The 13,792-nt window shown below is 30.4% G+C and overlaps 1 protein-coding gene across 1 annotated transcript in view; it reads right to left on the reverse strand.

Annotated features, from left to right (window-relative positions):
- Positions 1-13,792, reverse strand: part of asp (microtubule assembly factor abnormal spindle) — a 101,812-nt gene that overhangs the window by 23,436 nt on the left and 64,584 nt on the right. The window contains exons 10-11 of the mRNA XM_075382224.1: positions 6,930-7,052; positions 458-2,800 (exon numbers count right to left, since the gene is read on the reverse strand). Of these exons, the coding sequence (XP_075238339.1) occupies positions 458-2,800; positions 6,930-7,052 (2,466 nt within the window). The remainder of the gene's footprint in view (positions 1-457; positions 2,801-6,929; positions 7,053-13,792) is intronic.

Consider the following 13,792-nt stretch of genomic DNA (forward strand, 5'->3'; position numbering starts at 1 on the left):
TTTATGAATCGTTGGGTATTTTAAAGCTTCGTTTTTATGTAACTTTTAATATTATTATTTTTTTTTTTTGAAATCATTATTTATTTTATATAATTTAATCTGTTTTCTGCAGTTTTTACCTTCTACACATTCCTCACTACCAAATTAACTGAATGTGGATGTATAAATTTGACCAGACAAGTTAGTTTTTTAAGATTTTGTGACAAATTTCTGTCCTCTCATATTATTGAACTGTATCAACCAGCCCAATTTACTTTTAATCTATCTTTATTCATTAGTTAATTATTTCAACTTGCTTCCATTTATTTTTTTATTTTTAGTTTTTTTTTTAATAAATTTTATTTACTTACTGACTACCATTTATATAAATATATTAAAACTTAACTCTTTAGACATTTAAGTTGTTCTTAGCACTAAAAGATTATTTAGGCCTACATATTTTTTTAATTTTTATTACCTGTTTTTCCAACTCATTTCTTAGCTTCTTCTTTATTAAGAAATTTCTCCAACTTCTTTGCAGAATAATTGCCGAGGCCTTTAATTGTAAGTATTTAGCTTGTTCTTTTCTGCCAATAACTAAAGCTTTTCTCTGATTTTGAACATATAAAACAGCTGATCTCAATTTCAAAAAGGCTATTCTTTTTTCTTTCATATCCAAGACAGCCCGCCACCATCTCTGAATGTTTACAGAAGCAGTCTTTTTTTCATTATAAATAGCTTGTTCTTTTCTGGCATTAATGGTAGCTATCCTTCTGTTTCCAATAAAAGCTACTGCTAATTTCAGTTTCAAAAAAGCAATTCTTTTTTCCTTCATCAGACGCAAAGCCCGCCATTTTCTTTGAATATATATTGCAGCAGATCTCATTGCAATATATAATACTCTCACTTTTCTAGCATTAATGGTAGCTATCCTTCTGTTTTCAACAAAAGCTACTGCTAATTTCAGTTTCAAATAAGCAATTCTTTTTTCTTTCATCAGACGCAAAGCCCGCCATTTTCTTTGAATATATATTGCAGCAGATCTCATTGTAATATATAACGCTCGAAATTTTCTAGTATTAATAGTAGTTAACCTGTTGTTTTCAATGAAAGCTACAGCTGATTTCAGTTTTAAATAAGCAATTCTTTTTTCCTTCATCTCTTGTAAAGCACGCCATTTTCTCTGAATTTGTATTACAGTAGTCTTTAATAAAATGTAGTGCGCTCGTTCCTTTCTAGCATTAATGGTAGCTATTCTACCGTTTTCAATAACTGAAACAGCTGATTTCAATTTCAAATAAGCACATCTTTCTTTTCTCTTATGAAGAATGGCTCGCCACCTTCTCTGAACATTAATTGTTGTTACCTTGAGTGCAACATAACCATCTCGCTCTTTTCTGGTAATAATAAGAGCTTTCCTTTTTTCTTCAAGAACAGAAACAGCTAATTTTAATCTCAAGTAATTATGCCTTTCTTTTTTCATCAGAAGCACAGCTCTCCACCACCTTTGTAAATATAGTACTGAATTCTTCAATTTTAAGTAATGCATCAGTTCCTTTCTTGTATGAAGTATTGCTTTCCTCCTTTGTTCTACATAAAGAACAGCAAATTTAAGTTTTAAGTAAACAATTCGTTCTTTTTTCATTTTCTGTGTAGCTCTCCAATTTCTTTGTATAAGTATTGCAGCTGTTTTCAATTTAATGTACTCCCTCCTGATATTCTTCATCACTAATAATGATCTCCATTTTCTCTGTATCATTATTACAGTTGTCCGAAGTAATTTATAATCTTTCATTACAGCATTCCTCTTTAATGAGGCTCTGTACCAATCCTGTATTATCTTAACCGAGTTTTTAACTAATTTATAATCCACTTTTTCTTTTTTACATCCACTAAATCTTTTATATGCTCTTTGAATAGTAATGGCGGCTTTTTTCATTGTAAGAAATTCACTTCTTAATTTACGAGCTTCACATACACCTATAAACCACTTACCTATGATGCTAGCAGCTATTTTCATTTTTTTATACGCAATTCTTTGTTTTTTCATATCCAATTTAGCTCTATATTTCTTCTGAATAAATGTAACAGCTAACTTTAACCTCAAGTATTCATTCCTGACTCTTCTACTAACTAAGTGTAATCTGTAATAATGCTGAATGGTGATTGCAGCATCTAATTTTTTCTTTAAATATGCAATTTCTTTTCTACGATTGATTTTTTTTCTATAACTCCTTTGAATAAATATTACAGTAGACTTCATTTTAAGGAATAATTCTCGGTCAGAATTTCTTGAATTCAGTTTGTTTCTAAACCATTTTTGAATTTTACAAGCTGCCATTTTCATCCTCAAAAATTGCAAACGTTGCTTTATCATTTCTCTATTTTGTTTCCAGAATACTTGTATAATAGATGCAGCAACACTGTGAGTAGTTCCTCGTAACTGCCATAACAATGACAATATTTTTTCACGATGTCCATTGACAACATCTTTTTCTGTAACATTATTTTTGATCTCATATCCTGCAATTCTCAAAGCATTTAGTGCTACTTTCATGTTATGCATTTTTTGAAACGAGGATAATGCAGGTGCACGTAACTGTGAATACAAAGCACCTTTTTCACAGGCGACTATAATTTCTATTAATCTTGTTAATCTAATTCCATCCCTTAAATCATTGCGACTCTTTAACATTAAATCAAATTCCTCAAGGTATGTTTGTTTGTGCAGCAGTTTATAACCAAACGTTGATAAATACTTTGTGTTGTCACCTCCTTTAATCAACTGTCTATTGAACTCCAAAAGAACTGCAACACTCTCCTATGGAAAAAACATAGTATATTTTTCAACATAGATTCTATAGGTTCAACATGTAAAACATCCTAATATTTGTTTAATAATAAATTTTATGCTAAAACAATAATTTAATTTTGTTGTACAGAGCTGTAGGTAATTGCTTTTCAGTGAATGTGACCAGATACTGAACTAAGAACATAATTTTTTTATAGAAAATATATATTGTCCAATAACAGCACAGGAAAACAAAAGTTGTCACTTATTACAAATAATTTAAACAAATCCATGGAGCATTTTTATGATATTTATATGAATTGCAGTGAATAGTTTGATGGTATATTTTGCCATGTTTAACTTTTCACATAAACAAATGATAGCAAAAAAATTAAAACATCATATAGATCAGTGTGCCTAAGGTTGTTGTAATTAAAAAAAAATTACAACATTTTTAATTAAACTGCCTCTACAATCATCTATTCAAGTCATAAATTAATAATATAGCACAATTAAAAAAATATTGTTGCTAAACAAAAAATGATATTTTTTAATTACTAATTCCTGGATCTTGAGATTAAATTGTAACTTTCAAAACAAAAGTAAAATTACTATCAGTACATTTGAGTTTGCTTTATATGAGAATATCCATTAACTTAACTAAAATTAAATTTCACCAGTTGAAGCGATCAAATGAAATGATTACAAAAAAGATGAAAAAAATTTGTTTCAACAGGATTCCTATTGAGCCATTGGCTTTGCCAAAAACCAATGTAGACTTTTCTGTAATAAAAAAAAACCTTTTGATATCCTTTACACAGAATATATACTGATATCTTTATTTCCTTTTCTGAAATGTCCCAGCCAGATTGATTTTCTATTCTGTTTTTTTTTTCTTCAGATTAACCTTCTGTCCTTGTTTTCTCATTACAACTTCATTTTTACTCTTGACTACCCAATTAACCTTCTCCGATTACCACTATCCCATTTCCCTGAAGACCTTTTTTCTTTTTCATAGTGACTGTTTCACATTCATACAGAAGCACATCTCAAACATTTGCAAGATGCCTCTTTAAGCACATCACCACTCTGGTACATAACTTTCCTTAAAATCTTTCTTAGGTCAACTAATATTTTTTTACTTTTGCCAACATGGTGCTTAAGTATCCATATTGTTTTGATACTTCCTTTTGCTTTTAAGACATACAATTTATTTCTCTTTGCTAATCTCTTCATCTTCTTCTAGAGCGATTCTTTAATATGCACATTAAATAGGGTTGAAAAATTAGAAGTACCTTTCCCTTACTCCTCTTCCATGGTCAAACCCACTTGGTGCATCATTATTTTTCATAATCATTTTTTGATAAACCCAAGCTGAACAGATTGATATTTTTTCTTCTACACAGTAATCATTTCAGATAAATATATTTCAAATGGATTTTTAATAAATGATTCAATATTTTGATGAAACAAAGGGGCATGATTTTCTTTGTATTGACTTTGTATTCTTCTATGAAATTTATATATTTAATAAAGAAGAAAATGGAAGATGCAAAATGAAAGAAACTCTAAACATGAATGAGTATTTGATCATGTTACTATTTGCATCTCAAATCCTCATTATACATCTGGATATCAGAAGCATATGTTTGTGTAAATACATACTACAATTTCCAATAGATAACTCTATTAATAATCACAATGATAGAAGTAAAATTTTCACATCTATTTAATAAAAATATATTAATAAATAAGTTTCATCTAAAATAAAACAGACATATATGCTATATTTTGTTCAGTTCTGTAAATTATAAAACTACACAAGACATATAAAACTTACTTGGTGACCAGGTAATAATAATGACTACCTATGAAATAAAAAAAATATGTTTAAAATAATTAAATTTTATTTTATTTCTAGCTTTATATATGAGAAAATATAGTCATCAATCAAAAAATAACCTATGAAGTTTTACTTGACAAATCTCAATGTTTCATTCCTGAGGAGTTTTTTATTAAGGAAAAAAACTTCAAAAATTTTCTGGATGGATGTGTACATTCACGTTGCATTGCTTTTCATTAAATATCTTCAGATTGGATGAGCCAATTCTGTTAAAGCAGTCAGTAATGGGCATATATCGTGTTAAAACTTTTGGGTAAATTTCCAAATGATGAGGAAAATTTATGAACCTTTTTTTTTTTTGCTTGATGATATAGCCACCAAATAAGCTTGAAGCTTGTTTGTGGGATATGGGAACACAGTTACTTAGCATATGAAAAAATAAATCACCATGGAGTGATATGAATTTTCCATTTTTTACTTTTTATTTAAATCTACAAGTTATAATAATAATAACAAATCATTTAATTACTTTTAACGACTATTAGACTGGCCTAATAATTTTTTTTTTCATTTTTTAAGTACATAACTTTATTTCTAAAATTTGTTAAACTTCTGTTTTCACCTAACTTTACTAACATAAATTTCTTCAGAATTAAATTCTCTACAAATTTTGTTACAATGTATAGTCTTTTAATTGGAAATTTAATTAACGACAGCAGTTAGCTTACAATAGATTTTATTAATACCCTTTTGTAGGGTGGTAATGCTCTTTAAATCTAGAATTGCAGCTTCAAAATTTGCCCCATTTCCAAGTAAACTCCATTTAAAAATTTTTGAGAGATTCAAGTATCTTATTTGTATATTTGAAGTCACAGGAGCTACAGCTGAGCATTCCAGTCTCATAATCTAGAGGTCTTGGGTTTGAGTGTCCTGATCAATTGGTTTTTAACTTTAATTTTTTTCTTACACATAGACTAACAATAATGATTTTATATAATATAGAGTTTATAATAACATTTGTGAAAATATTTACATATATTTATTTATTCAGCATTCTTGATACCCAATGTATTTGTTTCAGTTTCTGGAGTTTTTTGTATTTTTTTTTTTTTAATTAACAGGGCGGCTGAAAATTAAAATAAATCTGTTAATCAGTTTTTCAAGTTTTATAAAAATCTGTTTGTTTGCTTCATTCCCCACCTGATCCTTATTTACATATCTTCATAAAGATTTTGATGTTAATAACCTGAGGGTAAAATAAAATAATCAGCGAACATGAAATTCATATAGTTTTTCTTTCTAGATCCTTGTAAATATTATTATAAATACTATTACAAAAAATCATTTGCAATAGTGTATATGTGGGAAAAAGATAAAATTAAAAAAAATCAACATGGAGACTTGAACCCAAGATCTCTAGATTATGAGACTGAAATGCTCGTCATTAGTAAGTTAGTTGATTTCCTTGATAATTTTTAAGTAGGACCACCATCTCTATTGTAAGCTCACCACCTATCATTTTAAGTAAATTTACTCAAAATTTAAAAAGCGTGTTTTAAGGAAAAGTAGTTTTTGGACACCAATTGCCTCAAATTTCTGCCCCTCAAACTTTAGTACAACCTCATCTTACTATTAGAGCAAAAATCAGGAAAACGTTTTCTCTAGCTGTAACAAAACACTTCCAGTGCTATAATTAAAAGATTTTTTCCTTTATTTCTACCAGTACAACACACTCTAAAATTAGTTCTGTAGTTCATCACACCTTTCAATTATGCCCCTGAGATTATTTTACATACATTACTTATGGAAACCTTGATTTAATATTATTTTTTCACTAATGAATGGTCGTAATTACTCAACTTTTAAAAGTAGACATAGTTACTTAATTACTGCACTATACATTATAATAGTGTAAAAAAATCACAAAATAAACATAAAACTTACTTTATAACATAGTATAAAAACTTTTACATACAGTAACTTTGAACTATCTAATTATCTATTATTATTTTCTAACTATCTAATTTAATATATTATCTAATCATCAATAATTAATAAAATTAGATGTTTTTTAACTAAGAAGTTCCAGAGCTCTAAGTAAAGAAGATTCAAAATGTAATCTTAACAACTAATTAATTGATATGACCAAATCAGTTAAATGTATTTGATTAATAACATATTACACTGAACAGTCAAATCACAAAGTGTCTTCTAACATCATTTTGATACATAACTAAGTAATGTGTAATCAAAATTCAAAAAGGAAGCACAGTAGCTAATGTACAATAATCTAGGTAGAGACAAATTTTATCTTACCTTGTATGGTGAATTTATGCAGAACAAGCATGGATCATGACGGATTAATTTGTTCTTCTTAGCAATATCAAGAAAGTAAATAATTACTAAAAATTTATACAAGATAAACTTCTTCATATTATCCTGAAAAAAACAGTTTTTTTTTACTTCTGTGTTCTCATATTCTTTTATATAGTTTAATTTTACAGAATTTAATACGATTTTATGAATTACAAGGGTAAAATAAATATAAACCGGAATTTTTGTTTTACAATTTATTGACATATTTGCATTCACAATATTATTTTTCTACATAACTTCCTCTTTTGGGAACACATTTTTCTCAGTGGATAGATAGGTTTCTGATCCTGTTTTTATTAAATGAAGTTGGGCATGACGTCAATTAATTGTACATGAACGCTTCAACAGCAGCATCATCTTCAAATTTCTGTCCTCCAAATGCTTCTTTTAGTGGTCCAAAGAAATGATAATCACAGGGCAATAATGTATGGAGGCTGCTCCAGTATAGTCCACAATAAGGAAGCAACTTTTTCTTGAGTTTGAATCGCAATATGGGGCCAAGCGTTGTCATGAAGCAGAATGACATCTCGGATTGGAAATTGACATCTTTTTTGACAATATGCGAGTTTTACTTTATGTAAAAGTTGGCAGCAGTATGCAGAATTTACTATATGGTGTTCACAGACAAAATCAACAAGCAATACTCCTTTGAAATCAGAAAATACTGAGGTCAGAACCTTTACAGCTGACAGTCGAGTTTTGGCTTTAATGGGTGCAGTTGCTCCCTTTTTTCACCACTCCATACTTGCATGTTTTGATTCAGGGGTGTAATGGTGCTCCCAAGTTTCATCACAAGTCATGATTCAATGCAAAAATAATTCTCTTTCAGCTTGGTAACCACTCAACAACTGCTGGCACACCTCTAGCTAATAGAGCTTCTGACCTTCAGTGAGAAGACAGTCCCATCGTGCTGCCACTTTTTTAAATCCAAGATCACCAGTAATGATTGCCTGAGAACTGCTGTAGCTTATTCTGAACTCAGAAGCAATTTCTGCAATTGTTAATCAACAAACCATGAGAAGGTGACAAACCATGAGAACATTTCCAGTAGTACTTGTCCTTAGGTGATGTTGGTGACCTTCATTTTCAACTAGTTTTCGTCCTTCCAAAAACTGCTTATGTCAATCATACACTTGAGTCTTTTTAAGTGTACTGTGCCGAAAGTCTTCCCAAAATTTTGGATGGCTTCACATCCTCTACCATGAGAAATTTAATAATATGTTGCACAATGTGTGACGATAACTTCTGCTCTGACATTGTGATGCTGACTAGAAAAAAGTAGTGAGCTGGCTTTGAAGAGTGGGATCTCCTCCACACATTCCTACCTACATCACTGAGAAGCCACACTACTCTCCATCAGCCGTGTGTCAATGACAACAAAAATTCCGGTTTATATTTGATTCATCCTCATAACACAAGTACCTCATTTAAAGCAACTAATTGTTCCTGAAATTGATCAAGTTCAATGAAAATGCATAAAACAAGGTCGTTTTCTCAATAATAAAAATTTTACAAGGAAGATAATTACGTCTTCATTCTTTAGTTAAAATGTAAAACTAGAATTTATACATATAAATAATTTAAACAGTAAAATAAATAATTGCTTAAAATATCAAATAAAAAGGCACCAATTGGCCTTTTCCTGAACTTTTAATAATAAGGTACTTGTAAACTAAACACAATTTTAGCTTAATTTTGAACACTTTGTTATTATGAATTCTAATGATCACAAGAATGATTTACACTTGTTAAACTATACAACTATTTCTAATTTTCATATTTATAACTAATAAATTAAGAAGTGATTAAGAATGGTAACAGAATAACAGCACACTGTAATTAGGGGCATTTAATTTAAATTACTGTAATTTGTTCACTCTAAAGAAATATTTAAGAAAAAAGTTAGGAATGTATACATGAAAGCAAGAGAAATATAAAATTCACACTGCATCAAATCTTATAGAATCAAACATGGAAAGCTTGGATTGGTGTACTATAAAACATTAACATTGAAAATAGTAACTGCCAATTTTATTTTCAATAAATAAACAAAATATAAATCTTAAAATGAATAAGAAAAAAAAAAAAATTAAGCTTTTAAAAATATACATCATATGTGAAAGATTTACATCACCCTCTGCAACAACTTCAATAAGATGTCAACTAATCTGATAATTTTTACATAAAGTCCTGATAGATTTTAGAGCGAGGTTGGACTGTTTGTTCATAGGTGATGAATGAAGACAACGCCTTGTTGCTTGTTGAATAATGGTTTAATGAACTGTCGTCTTGACAGTTAATGAAATGAATTGTAACATAATATATAACTACATAAAAATAAAAAATATAAAATGAAATAAAACATTAAAGCTAGTGTTCATCCGAATAAAGAATGGAGTCCATCCGGACTAAGAGTATGACATGACCGCCTTGGATCAGATTCAAGCGCTGAATGAAGTATGAGCGGAACTCTCCGGTGAGTGCTAGTATTCACTAGATTGCAGCACCGGATGGCTCGACGTGGAACGGAACACACCGCCCACCAATTATGATTACCTTAATTATAATTCTGTGATACATTACATGAAATAAAACTTAAGATGCAAACAAAGAGTATTACATAAAATAATTACGTGAACTTTGAAAGTACAAAAATTAAAGTTAACTCAACAAATCTAATATTGATTCAGGCAAAGCTTACAACCAAATTAAACTGAAATAAACAAATACATTAGGAGGACGTTAAATAAATCTCATTGATTACATTAGGAATGGCTTACGTCATTACAAGCATTTAAATTTGGAAAAACAATCAATTTATTAATAGTTATTTTTACTATCGTGTCATTAGTTTTCACAACTAATCTAACTAGTCCATCGTTACCTGGATGCACTTCAACAATTATTCCTAATTTCCACATCAGTGGAGGAAGATTACTTTCTTTAATTATAACTACATTGCCAACACAAATGTTATTATTTGAAATTTTACACTTGTTCCTCTGTTGCAAAAAATGTAAATAATCGATAGACCATGCCTTCCAAAAGTCTTTCAATATTCTTTGTATAAGCTGCCACCTAGTAAGCTTATTTACATTAGTGCCTGGGAAATCAGAATCAGATAAGGAAGTTAATGGAGCAAAGGTTAGAAAATGTCCAGGAGTAAGGGGAGCTGGGGATCAGATGTATGCCACCCACCAGGACAGATAAGTATTGGGCCAACATAATCAACACCAGTTGATTGGAATGGTCTGGAAATTGTGATTCTTTCTTTTAGCAGTTGACCAAGTAATTGAATCTGAGGTTGAGTTCTAAAGCGAAAACAAGTTAAACATTTAAGTACGATGGAGCGAATTATGATTTTGGAATTGATGATCAATATTTCTGCCTAAATGAGGAATGAATTAACTGTAATCCTCCATGGGATAATCTTAAATGTTCATGAGAAATAATCAATTGAGTGGGATGACTATGAGGACTTAAAACTGTAGGATGTTTAGCATTTAAAGATAAGTTTGAAAAACTTAAACAACCTCCGACGCAAATGATACAGCTTTTACTTGATACAGCAGCACTTTTCCTTAAATCACTTAAATCTTTAGTAAAATACAGTTCTTGTGTTTGACAAACGAGAATTTCCAGCGTGGAATTAATTTCTTCCAGAGAAAGATCTGACTATCTACAATTATTTTTATTCTTTAAATTATAAATAAAGCGACGATAATATGAAAATATGTTTAATGTTCGTACAAACAAAGAAAATGGTTTTGAAAGTTCTAAAGTTTCCGTTGTTTGAAGAGCAGCTGAAAACACATTAATTTTGTTAGACTTCTTCTCTTCCTTGAGCGAATCTGGTGGAATCATAGAAATGATAGGCGATTTGGATACCCAGGCGTTCTCCCCTTTCTTCAGAAAAGATGAACCACTCCACCAGAGTTGTGGTGAGGTAAATGCATCTGGCATGCAACCATGTGACAGGATGTCTGCAGGGTTATCTTTTGAAGGAATGTGCTTCCATAAGTATTCCTTAGTTACCTCTTGAATTTTGCAAACTCTATTAGCGACGAATACCTTCCATCAATTAGGAAGCGATGACATCCAGTAAAGTACAACCTGAGAATCCGACTAAAGGTGAATTGAATGAAACCTTATACCTAAAATACACTTCACTTTATTGAATAGATGAGATAATAGAAGAGCCACATTTAGCTCTAACCTAGGAATAGACATTTTCTTGACTGGAGCAACTCTAGATTTTGAACACAATAAGTTAGTTTCAATGTGTTCATTTCTATCAACAGATCTGATGAAAACCAAGTAGCCACCACATGAGTGGCTACTTGCATCACAAAATCCGTGCAATTGATAACTCTTAATAAAACTAATTTTAACTAATCTAGGAATCTTAAAATTACTTGACGACTTGAGCTGAGAATAGAGAGAATTCCATTTTCAGCTAGCAGAGCGGAAAGAACTTCATCCCGTTGAAGGTTAGTGCAGCATAACTCTTATATGAACACTTTAAATGGAACGATTGCAGGAGCAAGTAGACCCAAGAGATCAAACAATTAAAAAATAATTGACAAAACAGAACATTTAGTGTAACAAGTATTATTATCCTTTGGCTTGATTTGATAAATGAAATCATCACCTAGAGGATCCCAAGACAATCCAAGTGTTTTGATATTTTCATCTTTGTCTAATTTCATGAAGGAATCAGAATCATCGATCATACCAGGCACATTTGAATGACATTTATGCAGCGAAAGTCTGTATTTCTTAAGCAATAACGAAATATCATTACATAATTGTTTCAACCGATTGATGTTGTCACAACCAGTGAGCAGATCATCGACATAAAAATCTTGCTTAATTACTTGGCCAGCTTGAGGAAAAGAGGCTTCATTTTGATTGGAAATTTCAATCAAACATCTTGTGGCTAGAAAACTTGAAGGTGCTAAACCATAAGTAATATTGTCAGTAAGTTATATGGAATGATTGATGAGTTGGTATCATCATACAAGAGAATTCTTTGTAATGTAAAATCTCGAGAATTAATGCGAATTTGTCTGTACATTTTCGAAATGTCTCTCGATAGCACGTAGCCGTGAGTTCTAAAAGAATTATAATTGAAAATAAATCTACTTGTACTACTGGACCTGTAGCAAGAATTGAATTGAGTGATTGGCCATTTGAAGTTTTCGCACTACCATCAAATACTACTCTTATTTTGGTAATGGTGGAAGATGAAGAAATGGTGGCAGTACATGACATTTCAAATTTAAATTAAAGTTTTCATACCCAGAATTAATATTTAACACTTAGCTTAGATTTAGTAACAACATTACTAATACCTGTGATCGGCATGAGAACAGGTTTGGTTTCAAGCCCAAGTTTGGCAGCAAACCTTTCAGTACAAAATGAAATCATCGAAGCGGAATCAAGTAAGATTCTAGCTTAGATGAAATTACCTATTACTGTATTAAAATTTTTCAACATCAGAAAATTCTTCTCGATTATGAACTAAACTATTAAAAAGATCATAGAATTAATGCCAAGCCTTCACATCACCGTGTAAGTGCTCTATTTGTATAGGTTTTAAAGAAATTGGATTAGGTTTGTTAATCACTTTAGCTGCATCAGTTACCTCTGAAATTTTGAAACGATTTTCTAATTTTTATGTTTTAACTTAAGTTTATCAAAAAAGTTATCATAAGTGCCTCTGACTTCAAGGTCCTTATTAGTTGCATCTTAGTGCAATTCGATTTCAGATTGAACATCGAAAAATAGCTTTTCGTATTCTAATAGTTATCAAATTTAATGGTAAATAGATCACAATCTCCTGAATTAAAATCAAAGTTTTCAATAAATGTTTTTAATTTGGCTATACTATTCTTCAAATTGCCTTGTTTTTTAATTAAATCCTTGAATTCCATTTTTATTGGAATAATACACAATAATATTAAATTTGAATGAAACAAATTATTATAAAATAAGGTTAAATGATAAATATCATATACAACAATATTGTTACAGTATAGCTTATGCATAAAGTTGAATGAACTGGCTTGGTTGTAAATATGACACGATATTGCTAACATCTGCTGTTTGCAGGTCAGCGAACAATAGAAAGATTGCATGAAATATGTGCGCATGTGTTTTGTACAGAGCGATAAAGTGAAACTTGTCAAAACTGGAGTCGAAGGTTGGTTTCTTATACCTGGCTAGCTTCATAGATACAATTTTGACTGTATTATAAAACACTGAAATATTTAACTATTGAAATGCTCACAAACTTGAATGCTTTACTAATTCTAATTTTTAGTTGCACTTTTAATATACACCTTAATTTTTTGATACACTTTTTATAAATAAATTATAAATATCGTGTTGTTGACTTGATTTGACCTTATCGAAACCCATGGATGAATCCTGTAGATGGGCTAAGTCCGTGTTGTTAATACAGCAACTTGACGATGAAATGTCGGTTAACAGATGCAGTAGTCGATCCGGTAGGTACGATGACTTGACCATCTGGTTCTTGAATCTGAAGATGAATGACCATAAAGAGATGTGGTAAAACCGTCGACTTAACTATCCGGCCTTACCCAGCTATCTGCTTGATTTAACCGGCCCATCCGGCTACCTTATCCGCTTGATTTATCCAGCCAATTAACTATCCAGCCCGGAGGACCATGAAACGATGGTAGATCCGACCAAAAATGGATTGTAACATAACGTATAACTTTACATATAAAAATAAAAAATATAAAATTAAATAAAACATTAAAGCTAACGTTCTA

The sequence above is a fragment of the Lycorma delicatula genome, chromosome 1, assembly GCF_047948215.1.
Source record: "Lycorma delicatula isolate Av1 chromosome 1, ASM4794821v1, whole genome shotgun sequence".
Lineage (NCBI taxonomy): Eukaryota > Metazoa > Arthropoda > Insecta > Hemiptera > Fulgoridae > Lycorma > Lycorma delicatula.